Source organism: Phodopus roborovskii, unplaced genomic scaffold (assembly GCF_943737965.1).
Source record: "Phodopus roborovskii unplaced genomic scaffold, PHOROB, whole genome shotgun sequence".
Classification (NCBI taxonomy): domain Eukaryota; kingdom Metazoa; phylum Chordata; class Mammalia; order Rodentia; family Cricetidae; genus Phodopus; species Phodopus roborovskii.
Window position 1 is genome coordinate 27,814,386 of NW_026126433.1, and position 18,117 is coordinate 27,832,502.

The 18,117-nt window shown below is 37.3% G+C and overlaps 1 protein-coding gene across 1 annotated transcript in view; it reads right to left on the bottom strand.

Moving 5' to 3' along the window:
• Tor1aip1 (torsin 1A interacting protein 1) overlaps positions 1-18,117 on the bottom strand; it is a 27,985-nt gene continuing 9,868 nt past the window's right edge. Inside the window, exons 5-11 of the mRNA XM_051186047.1 lie at positions 15,810-15,848; positions 14,800-14,880; positions 12,813-12,869; positions 11,188-11,229; positions 10,474-10,542; positions 6,131-6,187; positions 1-3,025 (exon numbers count right to left, since the gene is read on the bottom strand). Coding sequence (XP_051042004.1) covers positions 2,238-3,025; positions 6,131-6,187; positions 10,474-10,542; positions 11,188-11,229; positions 12,813-12,869; positions 14,800-14,880; positions 15,810-15,848 — 1,133 coding nt within the window. The 3' untranslated portion in view covers positions 1-2,237. The remainder of the gene's footprint in view (positions 3,026-6,130; positions 6,188-10,473; positions 10,543-11,187; positions 11,230-12,812; positions 12,870-14,799; positions 14,881-15,809; positions 15,849-18,117) is intronic.

Sequence of the window (18,117 nt, forward strand, 5' to 3'; positions counted from 1 at the left end):
TACAAACCCAAAAGGTAAATTTATTTAAATTACTAAAATAGCTTTGTAAGTTATTTACACATTAGCTATTACAATTGTTTATTTTTTCTGAAAGACATAAGCAACATATCACTTCAAAATTATTTAAGTCAGTGGAACATTTAATAAAACTTCCTTTTCCATACGATATGTATGCAAAAAATACTTTTCAAAACTTTTTATAATTCTTTATAAAATAAACCTGATCATCTGACTTCTGACAAGAACGGGTTATAATAAAGGTACAAATGTTGGTAATCTCCCTGGAAAGAAGTTAGACCACTTTTCCCCATTTACTACCACCCAAGGGGTAAAGAAAGGTTGGCTAGTACTCTAAAGTATAATTTTCATTTAGATGTCCATGGACAAAGGAACTCAGGTCTAGAATTATAAGAGCTGAAGACAAAAATGCAGACGATAGATGAGAAAGCCAAGATGTAAGTGCAAAAAACCCTAAAATACTACGCAGTAGAGACATAAGCCCAACATTCATCAGGTGTGGTAAGGGTCACTCTTTTTGGCTTGAGGCACTCAATAAAACTGTTCAAGTGCATACGTTAATTTTGTATTTGTTATGGAGTGCTAGTCCAGGATTTTTAGTACAGAGGTACAAGCACAAAATGGAGTCTTCAATAGCCCAGCAGAGAACTATTTACCAGTTTTTGAAGCTGTCTTTGTGTGTGTGGGTGGGGTGGGGTGGGTAAGACAGTATTTCATTCTGCAGCCCATGCAGGCTGGCCATGAATTCACCTCCTGCTTCAGCTTCCCAAGTGCTAGAATGACAGACATGAGCCACCTGACGGCAAAATGTATTTCTACTGCTGGGGAATGTAGTTCAGTGGCAAAGCACTTTGACCAGCATGGGTGGGTCTCAGTTCAATCCCTGGTATTGGCAAAAAGCAAAAAAATTAAAAAAAAAAAACAAAAAAAAACAAAAAAAAAAAAACTGAACCATCAGGTTGAGGATGTACTGGAAAATTCTTTAAGATAAAAACTGTCAGGCTATAACCAAAGAGACTGCTTTTAAAATTGGTTAAGTGTCAAATAAGAATAAACTATCACATTCAGGCTTTCTTGGGAGGGTGGCCATGCAATTGCCCTTACTGGGGAGTCGGACTGAGACTGGGTCTGATATGATATGTACACACCAGGCTGGCCTTGCCTTCAAGATGCTGCCACCTCAATTTGTTGAGTGCTGAGGTTATAGGTGTGTGGAATGCTGGTTATTGAACCCGGGAAAACAATCAAGCTGGGCAATTGCTCTACCACTAACCTTAGACTCACACCAAGATCTTCTCTAAGTGGGGAAAGAGTATAAAAAGCAAACTGTAATAACTCACCGAGGTAACAGCCTAGACATATTAGAGTAACCCACATCTCAGAGGCTTTTTGTCATTTTCATGCTTCTCTTTTAAAGTAACATTCATTTTGAAAACCCCCTTTTCCTTTTCTCCCCGCGCCCCCCTCTTTTTTGTGTATCATGTAACCCAGGGTGGCAGAAAACTCACTATATAGATGAGGCTGGCCTTGAACTTCTGATCCTCCTGACTCTACCCAGAGAAAGTGTGAGATTACAGGCATGTCTTACCATGCCCAGCTTGCAGCTATTTTTTTCCCCTTCCTTTTCCTTCTACACTCAACAATTTCTCTTCCCTTTTCACCTCCCGAACCCTCTTCTCCCATCCCTAAAGCCAATGGGGGAAGGGAGGCTAAACTGCACATCCAGATGACCTTTCATGACTTTTGTCTTTGCAAGTGGAAGCTAAGGATCACATATTTAAATGGCATAAAAGGAAAAATAATGGGGAAACCATAGCTACAATTGGAGAGCTATCAGACTAATAAGGTCACAAACAAACCAACAAAAATATCCGAAGTTAAAAAATAAAGCTGATTCTTTGAGAAAGGCACCTAGTCCTTCTCACTGGTCACAGCACAGCAAGAATGATTCAGCCAGAATTAACGCAAATCCTCGGGGAATTGCATATACTTTAGATCATGCTAAACACTCCTAACAGTTAGTTCTCAGTGGAAACAGAGAAATGGTTCTCTCAAATCACAGATAATCAGGCTGCATAAATGATTTCGGTATTCCACGTTTATGTATGAATTTAACTTCCTTTAAAAAGAAACCAGTTTTCAAAAACTGCTCCATACTCCGTCTCTGGTTAAAGTCTGAAAAATGTTCAGAACTCGAGACGAGATTTCCGCTTTCCCCCTCATAAGCAGCTGCCCCCTTTCAGGGCATTCTCTGGCTGCACGGGCAGCACTAGGTGAGAAATGCGGCTCCAGAGCCCACTCAGCTTGTCTGGATCCATGTGGTTGTAGGAGCTGGCCATGTTAGCGTTGGTGAACTTGACTTTGAGGAAATCTCTCACTTTCTCTTCAATTTCCTTTAGGCCTAGACTGGCTTTCAGTGTCTTCTCCTCCAACAGTACAGTCAGGACTAGGGCTACATCTTTGAAGGCTGCGTTTTCATGGTCACAGTACTTATAGAAGATCAAGGTTGAGCCTGCGGGCAGAGACTCAAAGCGGTGTACCACAGCTGCATTCTGGCCATTTCTAAATCCATTGCTCAGTTGTAGATCTACTTCTTGTTTGACGAGGTCACTGTCTTGAGCAGCTTTCCCTGCCCCATCAATCCGGATGGCACGGACACTCCGGAAGGAAGAATAGGCATCGGCAATTTGTTCACTCAGACACTTGAGTACTTCTTCAGCATCTTGGGCTGCAGTGAGCAAAAGGATGGCAGGCTGGTGTCGAGGGAGGGAGCTATTCAGATGTCTTTCTAGGAATGTTGTGCCTCTTTTCCACAGCTTCTCGTCTTGACTCCGGTACTTAGACTGAAGTTGTTTCATCTGGTTCTGGAATTCTTGGATGGCTGTGGTTTCTATGGCAGGAGTATGAAAGAACCAAAGCAATCCAACAGCAAGGACACCAAACAGACCGAACAGCCACCATTTTCTGTTGACAGAAGATTCACTGTGGGGTTGTTCAGCAGTGTCTGCTTGGGGGAGAGAAAATATATATTCCATTTTCTTAGATTCAAGGGTGAGTGATTTCTTTTTATTCTGTGAATGTGCATGTGGGTGCAGGTGCTCACTCTGCAGAGGTCAAATGTAATGGGTCCCCCTGGAGTTAGAGTTACAGGTGACTACAAATGCCCGGTAGGTGCATTAAATTTGGGTCCTCTGCATGAGCAATACATGCTTTTAACTACTCAGCTGTATCTCTAGCCCCATGCATGACTCTGTCTAGAACTTGGTGTGAAGATCAGGTTAGCCTGAAACTCCTTGCCTCTGCCTCTTGAGTGCTGGGATAAAAGGTGTGTGCCACCATGTCTGACTTTTTAAGACCGAGTTTCTCTGTGTAGCTTTGAAACCTATCCTGGAACACATTCTGTAGACCAGGCTGGCTTTGAACTCATAATGATCTGCCTACCCCCACCTCCCAAGTGCTGGGACTAAAGGCATATGCCACAATTACCCAGGGAGTACTTTAAAGAAGGGAGCTGGTATTAGGTTTTTTTTTTTTTTTTTTTTTTAAAGAATATATCTCTTCAGGAAAAGCTCATAAAGGTATGTTATGGATATATATATATATGTATATATATATATACACATACATACATACATATATATATACACACACACACATATATATGCTTATATATAATGTCAGAAAGATAAGTTTCTAAAGAAAAATAATTTAAATATATTTAAATAAAAATTTCATAATTCAGAAGTAAGTTTCAGAATAAATTTTCATAATTTCAGAACTAAAACTGTTTATAAAGCAAGACTTATAAGCATTTTCTAATAGTTGGGAAGTAAATAGGTGTTTTATAAAACTAATTTAGAGACTCAGTAGTTAACATGGCTGGCTATCTAGAGTACAATATTTCTTAAGTATATAAATAAAAGAATTAGATATAAATGAATGCATTCCATATGCTACAACAGCTACTTATCCATGTAAATTAACTGTACTGATACTTATCTTTGTGGCATGCAAGTTGACAGTAGTCACCTAGTCTGTAGTCTAGATGTGGTTCTCCTGCTTCAGCTTCCCACCATGCCTAGTAAAATTCTGCATAGCTTAGTATATCAATATTTTCTAATGACCACTGCATGGTATTCCATTCAAATTCTAAGAAATTAAGCAAGTTGTGGTAGCACATGCCTGTTAACCTTGGCACTTGGAAGGTGGGGACAATAGTATCAAGAGTTCAAGGATACTTTCAGCTACAAAATGAGTTCAAAGCCAACACAGGCTATATAAAAGCTTGCCTCAAAAACACAAGAGGAAAAAAAAAAAAAAAAAAAAAAAAAAGGAAGAAGCAAAACAATTCTGAGATTTTTAATCTAAGAACATAAAAAAATTCATTAACATTCTCTGATTTCACATTTCAGACTACACATCTACACATAAGAAACTACCACTTCCCTCTTGTGTGTCATGTCCTTTTTACCACTCACTTCCACCTCCTCCATCCTTCCTAAGCACTTATTTTCATATCCCCTTTCTAGTGTTTTATGCTTTATCCACATTTACATCTATTTATATGTAAATATAATATACACCTAAGTATATTATAACTTATACATATACACACTTATACATTACAGACTGGAATCTGCATGTAAGAGAACAGGTAGTTTCTGTCTGAGTTTGGACCACCTTCCTTAATGTTATACTTTCCAGATGCATCCATTTCCTTGACAATTCCCTAATTTCACCTTTCTTTACATCTGAATAAAATTCCGTTGTGTATATATACCATATTTTCATTAGCCATACTAGCTAGTTCCACTTCCTTGCTGTCATGAATAGAAAAGCAATGGACATGGATGGATGTACAACTGTCTCTGTGGCAGGACAGAGTTCTTTGGGGATCTGCCTAGGTGGTATAACTGGGTCATACAGCAGCTCTTTAATTATTGGGAAACCTCCATACTGATCTTCATAATGGCTGCGTTAGACTGTACTGCCACCAGCAGTGAATAAGGTCTCTTCTCTTCCACATCCTCAGTAGTATTTACTGTCAGCTGTTCGATGATGAAGTTGCAAGGAAAGTCCACAATTCCATGAAAAGGCTTAAAAAATTTTTCATATCTGAACAATATTCTTGGCTATCTAAATATTGAAGCAGATGTGAGAATCCAACTAAAACCAAAGATTAATTTCTAGGTAAATATGAATAGGTTTATCCCACTGTCTTTTTCTTCTTAATGCACCTCAGGAAGTTAAAAATAAACTACATGGTGCAGCAATGTCATTGCTGGTTATGCATCTAAAGAGATGTATTCAATATGTGAAAGAGACATCTGTATCCCAGGTTCACTAAAGCAATAAGACAACCTAAATGTCCATCAACTCATGAGTGGATAAGGAAAATCATCCATAAAAGAATCCTGTCATTTTCAAATTAATTAAAACCCTTTGGAGGTACTTTATCAATGTAGAAATATTTTTTAAAAATTGAGACTCACTAGAAATTTCTTAGTACTCACTATTCAGGGTAACAGGCTTAAGGAATAAAAAATCTTCCTCAAAGCTATATACAAAGTAATTGTTCCAATGTAGTTCAAATACTGGTTTGTGGACTCTGAAACCTACAGCACTTGCTTCCATCACCTATGAGCCGCCTTTCTGCTAATCCAGTAGAGTTCGGTCTGCTAATGGTAATAGTTGCTTACTTAGTAACAAACAGTTTGTAGTTATTAGTATCATGTGTGTGCACATGCCATGATGAGTGGGTGTAGCATGTAGGTGCAAATATAACTCTGTGGAGTCACTTTTCTTCTCTACCTTGTTGTGGATTCTGGAGACTGAAATCAGGTGGTGAGGCTGGTACAGTATGCTTTTATCCACTAAACAATCTCTCCAGCCCAACTTATCAACTTTGAACAACAATAAAATTCAAGAGGAAACTACGCATTTCTTATAGTTTGCCTACATAGAATTTCACTGCTGATAAAATGTACTTTTTCCATAGAAGTGCTTATATGATGCCTTTTAAATATCATTAGGTCACACAACTGTCAAAAAAATGTTTTAAAACAAGTATGGCCACCAAGTTTGGATTCACTTAACAAATAGATAAGCTTACATTGGCTGGAGGTCGAGGGAGATTGGCTTCCAAACTCTGATTCCTGAATGTTGTTATCTAAGATAAAAAATAATTTCAAAAGACCATCAATTTTATGTTTTATTTGTCCACTTATTTCCATTAGAGAAAGAAAATGCAAATTCCACCAAAAGGCAGCATCAGTAGTAGGTGAGGCAAAATATCCAAGCGCCTGTTACACTGAAGGCCCTTTCGCAGTTAATCCCAGCAGCACAGACCTAGCACAGAATGAACATTCAACTCAGTGTTGAAAGAAAGCCTTGCAGCTTATTTAATAGGAATGGTAACCTCTGGGACAAAGGTAAAAAGACCGGGGGGGGGGGGCACCACACCATAACAACAGCACAAAATCACTGGAAAATGAGCATTTACTAACTGTTGCCTGGTGAAGATGCTATAAAGAGGAAGAAAATGTAGATTGTGGATTACCTAGAGTGCCTGGAATAAGTTATTTCCATATAAATCTTAAATCCACATTATTTTCTCTTAGAATGACTGAATATCTATCTCCTCTGGGGATTCTGACTGTTTAAGTCTTTAGTAATGTTTTAAAATCTTATAAAATGAAACAAAACAAGCTTGTTGCAGGAGACAGAGAGGCCCAGCAACCTCACTGAAATGACCTCCATTTGCCATTTACCCATCTAACACTTGCCTGAAGTAACTTTTGCATGGACAACTTTTGAATGGTCTTCCTTGTGTTTATTCTCAAGCTTCTACTTGAGAAACATTGGATTAGACCAAGGAATAAAGTTAGCACTGCTAAGATATAGAAATTGAGTCATATGACCAAAACCAGAAACAAATCTGAAACACTCAACAACCAAGTAAGACAAAATGACATCATGCTAACCACAAGAACCATACTGTTTTTCAATTACTAATTCTGCTGAAGAAACTATTAGAAACTTCTAGATTATGCCATGAAGTTACAATTGCATTACTAAAAACCAAGCAATAAAAAAGTCCCAAATACAGCATGTTCATCTTAAATACCTCATTACATGGTTGCAAAGATCAAATGGGATACATGGCAGTGGTGTGATGGTCTATTTTATGATGGATACAACAAATAAGTATTAAATATATATCATATACACTGTGTATGTAGTCCATAGATCACATATATACTTTTAGGCCTGCTATGTATAAACTGCTGAGTTAGGACACAGCCTAAAAGTTCAATTTTATCTCTCTTACTATACACAGTAATCACTAGAGCTGAGTAAATCACTAGAGGCAGTAAAATCTTGAAGATCTATAGACATTCTCAATCCTGAAGATTACAGCAGCAATCACTCATTCCATAAAGAGTAGAAGGCACAAATCCACCAGTTATTGATTTGTACATAACACAAATAAACATTAACAGTTATGTGATCAGACTTAAAACTTGTGTTTAATGTAGAAGACTCATCACAGTAAACTGAGCACAACTCTCTGTAAAAGTAAAAAAGTAAAGTGCAGGAAGTGGGAATTAGAACAAAGAGCTCTAATGATAAGCTCTGTGTCTGCAGTCCCATTTTTGAGAGGCCTCAAAACATGTTTCAAAGATCTTCTCTCTCTAGACAACCTTTAAACTACTTTATCACAAGGTAAGCAGAAAGAAGTATAGACAGTGATGCAGTTCGAACCTCAACTGGGACCAATTACAACCAAGGAACTGGTGCTAACATGAGATGACAAAAGGAAATCAAAGTTCCAGGTTCTAAAACACTTGTGTTTAAAAATAGCCCACCACAGCAGACAGGAATGCATAACCAACAGAAGGATATGACATTTAGAATGCTAAGAGAAATATGAAAGAGAATCAGCCAAGCATGATAGTACACACTTATGATCCCAGCACTCAAGAGGTGGCAAGAGGAAAAGAAGAATAGTGTTGGCCACGTGAGACCCTGCCCAAAAAGCAAAAAGTAGCAGCCAAAAAAAAAAAAAAAAAAAAAAAAAACACCAAGAAAAAAGTTTAAACAATTATCTTGGCCTGAAGAGTTATCCATATAAAGGCTGTTGCAAAATCATTATAGACTTCTTTCACTGTTAGAAATATTTTCATCCTTTTAATTGTTAAAGGATTAATAATCTTCCTTCTCCAATCGGTCTAGGTATGTAGAGCCTAGCCTATCTTCAGACCTCCAACTTCAGGAGCCTGATTATAGATAAGTATCACTAAGCTCAGCTTAATGTATGCAAGTTTCTTGTATGCCATCTTTCTACAATACTCTCAAAGTTCAATACAATACCCAGATATGGTAGTTACAAGTACTTAAGTCATAATAAATACACTAACATTAGATGAAATAGGAGTGTAAACATAAAATGCTAAAAGTTAAAAATTTGGTGACAAAAAAATGCTAAGCCAGTCACGGTTACTTTTTACTGCAGTATTTGGGAGGCAAAAGCATGTGGATCTCTGTGAGTTGCAGGCCAACATGCTCTATAATCCAAATCCAGGCCACCCAGGGCTATCCACAAAGAACAAACACAGCAGCACTACATCTGCATTTCAAACTGATGTTCAATTATTTTTCCTTTTGCAATGAGCAATGTCACAGAGAAAATAAAACCTTAAAAGAGCTTGGAGAGGTGACACTGAAGTTAAGATAGCATGTACTGCTCTTCTAGAGGACCAGAGTTCAAATTCCACATCCAGTGGCTGGCTCATAATCACCTGTAACTCTAGCTCCAAGGGTTCTATCACCCTAGCCTAACCTCTGGAGGTACTGTACTAATGTGTGGAAATATAGCACATACACAATTTTAAAAATAATTCTAGAGCTAGAGTGATGATTTAGCTGTTAGGATGTTAGGAGCACTTGGTACTTTTGCAAAGAACCTGAATTTGGAGGAGGAAAAAAAAAAAAAAAAAGAACCAGAATTTGGTTCCTAGGACCCACTGCCAATAACTCCAGTTCCAAGAGAACCCAATCTTCTCCTGGGTCATATGGATAAGCAGGTACACACATATACACAAATAAAATGTTTAAAACAAATTTTAATCTAAAAAAGGTGTAAAAATATTTTCTGCTACCAATGTGTACAAATGTCTTTTCTTTGCTATTTAGTTCCTTGAATACAATATTAAGAATTAAGAAATAATCTGAGAAATGTTTTTTTGTGGAATACAGACTGAAATTATTGCATTTTTACTTTCAAGAGTTATTTCTTAAAATTTAAATTTTGAATCAAGTGTGATAGTATACACCATTAATCCGAGGGGGCAGAGGCAGGGGGATCTGAGTTCGAGGTCAGCCTGGCCTACAGATTTCCAGGACAGCCAGGGTGAGTGGCACAGAGATGCTGTCTCTCAAATTTGAAAGGAAAAAAATTTTTTTCATTTTTTATTGTAGTTACACATAATTCTAATAAGCTGAATAATTAGTACTTGGTTTCCTAAGTATAACAGGCAACGAAGAACAAATTACAACAGGAAATGTCTCCTAATATCATACATATACAATATTAAAAAGTAACAGCCAACAATAAGGCAAGAGAAGAGGGCATTTCTGTTTTAAGTAGCTAAATAACTCATTTAAGTGTGGAATACAGCTTTCTGGTAAGCTAAAGTGAATTGGAATCGTTAGAGATTACTTTGAGCAATTATTGCCGGTCATTCTATGAGCAAAAGGCAAACAGAGATTTTTATATAATCTAAAAAAACGGGGACAAGAGGAACTGTGGTTGGATGGAAAAAAAATGGGACAGAATCCCAGTGTAGTGTCAACATGCCTATAATCCTGACACTTGAATAGCTGAGGCTGGATGATGGAGTTCCAGGCAATGTGGGCCATATAGTGAAATGCTGTCTCAAACCACCAAAAAACAAATGGTGTGGTGTGGAAAGGAATAAGAGCTAAGTATCATTCAAGGCAGAAAACAGAACCGACATTTTTATATAGCCAATGCTTTTTGTTTTGTTTGTGACCACAGGTTTTGCTCTAAAGCCCAGACTGACCATGACCTCTCAGTCTTCCTGCCCCAGCCTCCCAAATGCTGGGACTAAGGAGTTTGCTATATTAGTGAATTTCAGCCTTTAGGACATGAAATAATGGGCAAATAAGGCTGCAGTAGAGTGTTTATCTACATGAAATCTGCTAAAACACACACACACACACACACACACACACACACACACACACACACACACACAGAGTCATTAGAAGAGTACACCTTCATTACCATGCACAAACTGCTGCTCCTGTGAGGCCTGAGAGTACTACCCATTGGTTTTCCCAAGCCACTTTCTATACTGCACTGGCACTGCAGATAGCAATCTAGGAGCACAGCACACAAAAGCACAGCAGAAAAGAGAGGTATCTACTTACGTGGCAGTCGATTCCTCATTCTTATGACTTGTTCAACCCACTCCTGGGCGTTTTTTTGACATCTTGAACCTGAAACAAACACATATATAAAAACATCATTTCATATACTTTCTAAGTTTACACCATAGTCCCACATTATATAATAAATGTAACAAGAGCGGGGAGGGTAGGGAGGAAAACATCAAAAGTATTAAGTAATTCATAGGGTCAGATCAGTAAAGACAAAAGCTTTCCCGTAACAAAAAAATAATTACTCACCAGACCAAACTATGTTGTATGTCTTTACTCTGGTCTCTACGACTGAGTTCAAAACTACTCTATTGGATTCTAATTACATTTAAGACAAAAAGTTGGGCATTTCCCCTATAAGTAAACCACTGAGGCTAAAACAGTCCTGAACAGAATGTCATATCACAGAGTAATTATTACAGAGTACTACTGTGTGATGAATTTAAAGCTGAGGTTAAATGATTTAAAATCATATTACAACTTTATTTATTTATTTATTTGGGTTCTTGAGACAATGTTTCTTTATGTAGCCCTGGCTATCTTAGAACTTGCTCTGTAGATCAGACTAACCTTGAACTCAGAGATCCACCTGCTTCTGCTAGGATTAAAGGCATGTATCACCATACCTGGCCGTGTAAGAACTTTTTATTAGTTGGATAAGGAGCAGGGCTGACTAAAATAAATACTATATTATCAATCACTTACTCAGCACTGAAGGCTGGTTCTCATGAGCTGTGAAGTCCTGGCCTAAAACAGAAAATAAGAGTAAGATCAGAGAACACTGGGAAACAAAAATAAAAAGATGTTATAAAGGCGTTTCACTTATCTATCAGGAATGCTATAAAGAAACCAATCCTACCCTTAGACCAGTCAAATATACAAAATGCTTTTCCCTTTAAAATATTGTGTGTGTGTGTGTGTGTGTGTGTGTGTGTGTGTGTGTGTAAGTGTGCTAGTTCCTAAAGAACCCACGATGTTAGATGTCTGAAGGCAGAGTTACAGATGGTTGTGAGCTGTGCATTGTGGTGCTGGGGACTGCAGTCTGGTCCTCTGCAAGAGTAGCAAGCACAGTTAAGAGTTTCTCTGTAGCTTTGGAACCTGTCAGAGAACTCGCTCTGTAGACCAGGCTGGCTGGTCTCGAACTCACAGAGATCCAACTGCCTCTGCCTCCCAGCATTTTCCCCTTTTTCTAAACTTAAAAGTACTCAGAACTAGATAATGATAATTCAGTAGTGTGTGTGAGGGTTTCATTCCCAGCACAGGGGGGAAAAAAAAAAAGCCAATCAACCAACTGAGCAGGCTGTGGTGGTCTGAAATCTCTGTCCCCCATAAGCCTCAGGTGACATTTAATGCTCAGTCCTCAGTTGGTAGCCCTAGCTAAGGAGGCTTAGGAGGTATGGCTTTGTTGGAGAAGATGTGCCATTGGGGCAGGTTTTGAGGTTACAAAAAAACTGTGTGACATTTTGTATGTGCTCTCATGGCCTCCTGCTTGAAGTCTGAGATGTGAGCTCTGAGCTATTCCCCACTGGAACTGGTGACACAGATCTATAATCCCAACTACCTAGGAAACTGATACAAGACCATTGCAGGTTTAAGGTTTGCTTAGGAAACTCAGTGAGACCATGTCTCAAAACAAAGTAAAAGTAGGTCTGTGCATGTGTGAAAATAAAGGACATACATACACTTTCTTTAATCAAATACTAAGAAGCATTTTTTAGAAAAATGTACTTAAGGCCATATTTAATAATACAGTTTAAATGGATGGTTTTCATTTTATTGATATGTTAAAAAATGGAAACTTAGATTCAATGCATATTTTCAATAAGAAAATGTAGAAGGGAAAAGAAGTTCTTGACTATTTACATACAAGTATATCATGAGTTGATCAATTTAAATACTGGGATTTTATTTAAAAATAAACAAAGAAAAATACTATTATTTTGCTTAACATAAGAAATATATTCATTATAGATTATCTACAATAGAAAATAGTAACAACTAAGAAAATTATTGAGCTGGGGTATAGCAAAGTGATACAATGCTTGCCTAAAGCACTAAAAAACCTGGTTTTACCCTCAGTACCCCTAAAAGGATCAAAGTCAAATGTCATTAATGACCACAGTTACCTGAACCCTAAAATACTGCTTCCAATATTTTATATCCTATCATCTCAAATGTGAAAAGTTTCAAAGTTCTAAGACTCACACTTCTCAATCAACGAACAAACTAAAAGCAACTGATGTTATAATGTAGGCAAAAACACATGACAAACTACAGAAAGCAGAAGGTTTGTCTTCCCACAGAGATTGTTAAACTTGTGGACTACTCACTCTGTGGTAACCTCCAAGATGATTCTTGATGGTAACTAGAGGATCTGGTGGCTTCATCTAAAAAACAAAAAGTGTCTGATGCATCATTTTTATATTTTTGGTTGTGAGCCTAGCCTTTAACGGCTGAGCCATCTCTCCAGCCCTGATGCATCGTTTTTTAAGTGTTCATTCTGCAGGAGAACAATGAGCATTTAAATCAAAAGAACAAAACAGATAAATTACTTTGTTTATAAAAAGTTCTCGGCCTGAAGAGTGTATCACTATACATCCCTTCTTTTCTGTAACATGAAAGCAGAAGGAAGGACTATTTGCAAGGAGGAAAGGATCAAGGTAAAGTGGAGGTGCACAGAACCTGCAAAGGACTGGGCCATCAACATTCCATCACAGACGGGGGAGGGGTCCTGACACCACCCTGAAGAAGGACCTAGTAGGCAGTTAACAGTTGCTGGGAAAGGAAAGTCATATTCCTCAGTGGTGTAGCCTCTGGTAAGTTACTCTTGCCCAAATAAATAACCTCTCATCCACCCCTGCTCACGAAGGCAACCCTACACTCACATACAAAAAAGGTATGAAGGGGACTTGTTGGGAAAAGCAGAAGTTAAACAGGAGGCAGAGGGAGATGAAAGAGGATACTGAGGGGTGTACAATTAAAGAACATCACATATGTATGAAATTGTTAAAGAACATCACATATGTATGAAATTGTGAAAGAATAAAAATATTAAATGTTTTAAGAAGATAAGGGCTAAAGGGAAGAACAAAAAAACTGTAAAGATATGTATGTGTGAAAATATCAAAAAAAGAAATCTATTAGTTTGTATGCTAGCATATAAAAACAAAAATAGTAATAATGATGATAGAAACTGGGCACTGTGGTATGTACATCTTTTTAATGCCATCACTACTGTGGACAAGGGTAGGACTGAAGCAGGAGGATCAATAATTTAAGAACAACTGTGTTATACAGTACCTCCTATCTAATAAAGTAAAAATAAATCTCTCTAAGTAAAAACAGGATTAAAAAAAAAAAAAAAAAAAGACTGGAGGGAAAATAAGGGGAGGTGATATACAACATAACAAATGCTTATAAACCAGCTTTTGAGCTTTAAATCAGGGATTCTCACCCAAATGCTAGGCAAGCACTCTACCACCAAGGCTGTCCTCAGTCCCGTGACCTTATCTTATTTTAATTTTTGAGATAGGGTCTTACTATATAGACCCCATAGAATTCTTGACTGGCCTGGAACTTGCTATCTAGACCAGGCTTGCCTGGAACTCAGAGATCTACTTGCCTCTGCCTCAAGTGAGTGCTGGGATTAAAAGTGTATGCCACTACACTCAGTCCTGAGAGCTTATCTTCAATGGAAAAAAAAAAAAAAAAAAAAAAAAAAAAAAAAGATGATGCAAATAATGAGAATTGTACAGATTTCCATGAGACAGTATTTCTGTAGGACTAAAAAAGTTACCCATTTAGAGTTTACAAATTAGTCTAGCATCTTAAGTTACTACTTTTCTCTAGCCAACCAACTCTTTGATAAAGTATACTTAAAGGCAAGTCACATGAACAATTAAAGACTGTCGTATTTAAACAACTAAAGCCCCTGTGATGTCTAACATGGTTAAGAATCTGACCTAAAGACAAAGTAATTATCTAAGAATACCAGAAGTTCCTGAAACTGAACAATACTTTTCAAGCTGTTGAATACCAATGTGATCAATTTTCAAAATTCAAAAATGGCAGTAGTTCTTGAGAATAAACATCTTTCCCCAAATATTCAAGCAGGCTAAAAAGTGCTCTATTCAGCTACATGTTACATGACACATTACTAATAACATGTATGCAATTAATGTAAGGAATTAATTACAATGTACTTTAAAAATTGTAACTTTAAAAAATGATTTTTAAAAAAATTTCAAAGGCTTTAAAACTAGGCTTGAATTAAGATGGCCCTGAGAGAAGAGTTACATGTATATAAGGAAACGTTACCTCTAGACTCAACAGAATCCCTGGATCTGACCTTGATAGTGGTATCACTGTAAGAGCTCTCTAGATCATCTTCAGTTTCTCCTAGAAGGAAATGGACAATGCAATAGTACAGTCTTATGCTAATGTTCAAAAGATCTGCATTAAACACAGGTTACAGGTAAAGCATCTGAGTTTCCAGTACATAGATGCTGTCTGTTTACTGCACTTCCCATTTAAAATAACAAAGTTCTAAATGAGCCACAGTTGAGCTCATGTATTCAGCACCAAATTTCTTAAACAAATGTCTGAAAATTATACACTGAAGCTTTAATGAAGAGTCCAAAATGAATAGGTGATCAGGAAATAATCAAGAGATTTTTAGCTTATGAGAAGAAACTACACAGTAAACTGGCTGTGCAAAGACATGACTGACTGACTAGTGTGGGCCTGCCCATCAGTGGTTTTTTATTTTTTCCCCATGGGTAATGTTCCTACACTCACAAACATTTTGTTATCCCAACTACTAATTTCACATTATATTGGCATAAAAATGAACTAAATTAGATGGGTCCCAGCACTTGGGAGGTAGAGGCAGATGAATCTCCATGAGTTCAAGACCAGCCTGATCTACAGAGTGAGTTCCAGAACACCATAAACTGTTATACAGAGAAATCCTGTCTCAAAAAAAGAAAAAAACAAGAAAAAATTTGTTTATATTTTTTATAAACTAGTCAGAAAAATTTAGAAAGTGATTTACTATCACAATCAAAAACAAACATAAGCTAGAAGTGGAAAATACTAGCCTTCCTTAAAATTGAATAGATAAAGATGCTTAAAAGTATGTAAGGACTTTCCTTACTCATTCTATCCAAACTACCTATCCTGGTTTATCTTGATAGTTCACTGGTGGGTTATTTATTTATGTTGTTGTTCAAAACAACCGTTTTCTGCTCTTCCTCTTAAATACCTATCAAAACTGCTTCTAATATACAGAACAGCAAAATATTACATGATAGTTAAAAAGAAATTACCTTCTTCAGAGAAATGGACTGGTTGGTTACTGGCAGCTTCTAGAAGAGAAAGACACAATGTACCATCAGAAACTAAAGCTTAGGAATAATAAGAGCACATGACTAAGGAAAAATCAACAAAATACAAAAAACCTTTTTTCCTGTAAAATGACTAAGGATCTATCATTCCCTTTTGACTGTTGCAGAAAAAAAATCTGACATAAACTCATGTTAGAAACAAATGCTTTTATTAATACCAAATCATATGTATTTGTGTCACATATGTGCAAAAATCTAGTGAGTTGGTTCCCATGGAGCTGGTATCTGTAAGCCACCTGACATGAGTGCTGGGAAGTGAACTGAGACCTGCAAGAGCAGTAATCGTTCCTAACCAGCCCCAAATAAAGGGCATTCATTTTATGTTTTTGAGACAGGGTTTTACTGTACAGTGCTAACTAGCCCAGGACTTACTATGTAGTCCAGGCTAGGCTTGAACTCACAAATGATCCACTTGCCTCATCTCTGAAGTGCTAGGATTCACGATGTATACCACCATGCCTGGTAGATGTTTAGCTTTATAAAACATGTACTTTTAAAAAGATTTCTTTTTACTGATGTGTATGTGTATAAGTAAGTGCCTGAGAGGCCAGAAAAGGGTACCACAGCCCCCAGAGTTGAGACTGTAAGCTGCCTGACATGGATGCTAGTGAACTCAGGTCTACTGGAAGAACAAGCACTCAAGTTCAGAGCCGATCTCTCCAGTCCCAAGGCTTTAATTTTTGTTGTTTTTGTGACAGAATTTAAGATAGCCCAGGATAAACTCAAATTTACTAGGTTGAACTTCTCAGTCTATTATATGTATCTCTTGAATGCTGCTATTACACCTGTCATAGGCCTGTTTGTACTCTAAATGTAATGTGTACAGAAAACATTAAATTGTACATTGACAAATATTCTAAGTTCCTACAGGTCCCACAGGTTTACATTTTAATTCTATTTGCCAGGCTTCTCTGCTTTCTTCATAACAAGCTGAAGGAACAAACAAAGAAGTCCTTGGTACACTAGTGTGACAAAGAAGGAAGTATGAACAGGCATCACCCTACTGTTGTTCAGAAACGGGGAATTGAAAGATAAACAACCAAACATTATCAACCAAACTTAAAACTCAGGATTTGCACGTGGCCTATTATGAAAGACTTTTGTTTTAAGTTGTTTCTTTTTCCTTTGAGACAGTTTGTCTTTTTCAATACAGGAAGTGACACCCAAATATCAGCATAACTGGGTGAAAATACTGAGTAAAACTGTACAGGATTAGGATGACTTCAACTTTAACAAAGCTGGGAGAATATCTTTTCAGCTTTTACCTCCATCTGCTTTTTAAAAAGCTTTCAGCATCACAACAGTCATTTATGCCAAACGTAACCAAAGTAGACTGATAGCCACGAGAAGGCTCCTCAAATTTGTGGTTATGATTAATACCATAGCAATGTGTCTGAAGACACAAATGTTCAGATTAGTCACTTTTTCCTTCCTTTTGTGTGGTGCTGCAGATTGAAGCTAAGGTCTAGTACATGGCTAGGCAAAGCACTCTACATATAATGCATACCTGCACTCCTGCCTCAAGCTCTCAACTAGATACTTTCTATAAAGTAACCACTGACTCCTGCAATACTTCCTGTAGTCAGTGTGGTTTATTTCAAAACAGCTTAAGCGAACTTGCCTTTCTTTAATTTGCTTTTTTTGCTTTTTACCTTGGATATATGAACTTACCATGATGTATGGCTCTTGAATTGCATTGAACAGTTTTGGAGAGTTGGTTTTCATATTACTCATTTTAGGCTTACAGGTGGAAATATGATTTCAGAGAGTGGTTTTGTTTTGTTTTTTCAAGACAGGGTTTCTCTGTGTAACAGCTCTAACTGTTCTGGAACTTACTCTGTAGACCAGACTGGCCTCGAACTCACAGAGATCTGCCTGCCTCTGCCTCCTGAGTGCTGGGATCAAAGGTGTACACCACCACTGCCTGGCTGGAATGTGATTCTAAACATTACATTATGAATTTGGAATTTTTTCACATAAATTTATTAGGTTAATATAATATTAGTCAAAGTGAGTTCTACTGAAAACAGTGGCAGGTATAAATCAGTGTCTAAAATGTATCAACATTTTTGCTAGAAAACAGACAATCAATCACTTTGAGAAACTTGCCAATAACATCTTAGTTCTCTCAGAGAGCTAAAAGCTGTCACAGCACACGCTGTGGACCAGGTACCCCATTATTGCTCCTTTGTTTTTAAAGAAGTAAAATGCAAATTTACTGGGTGTGGTG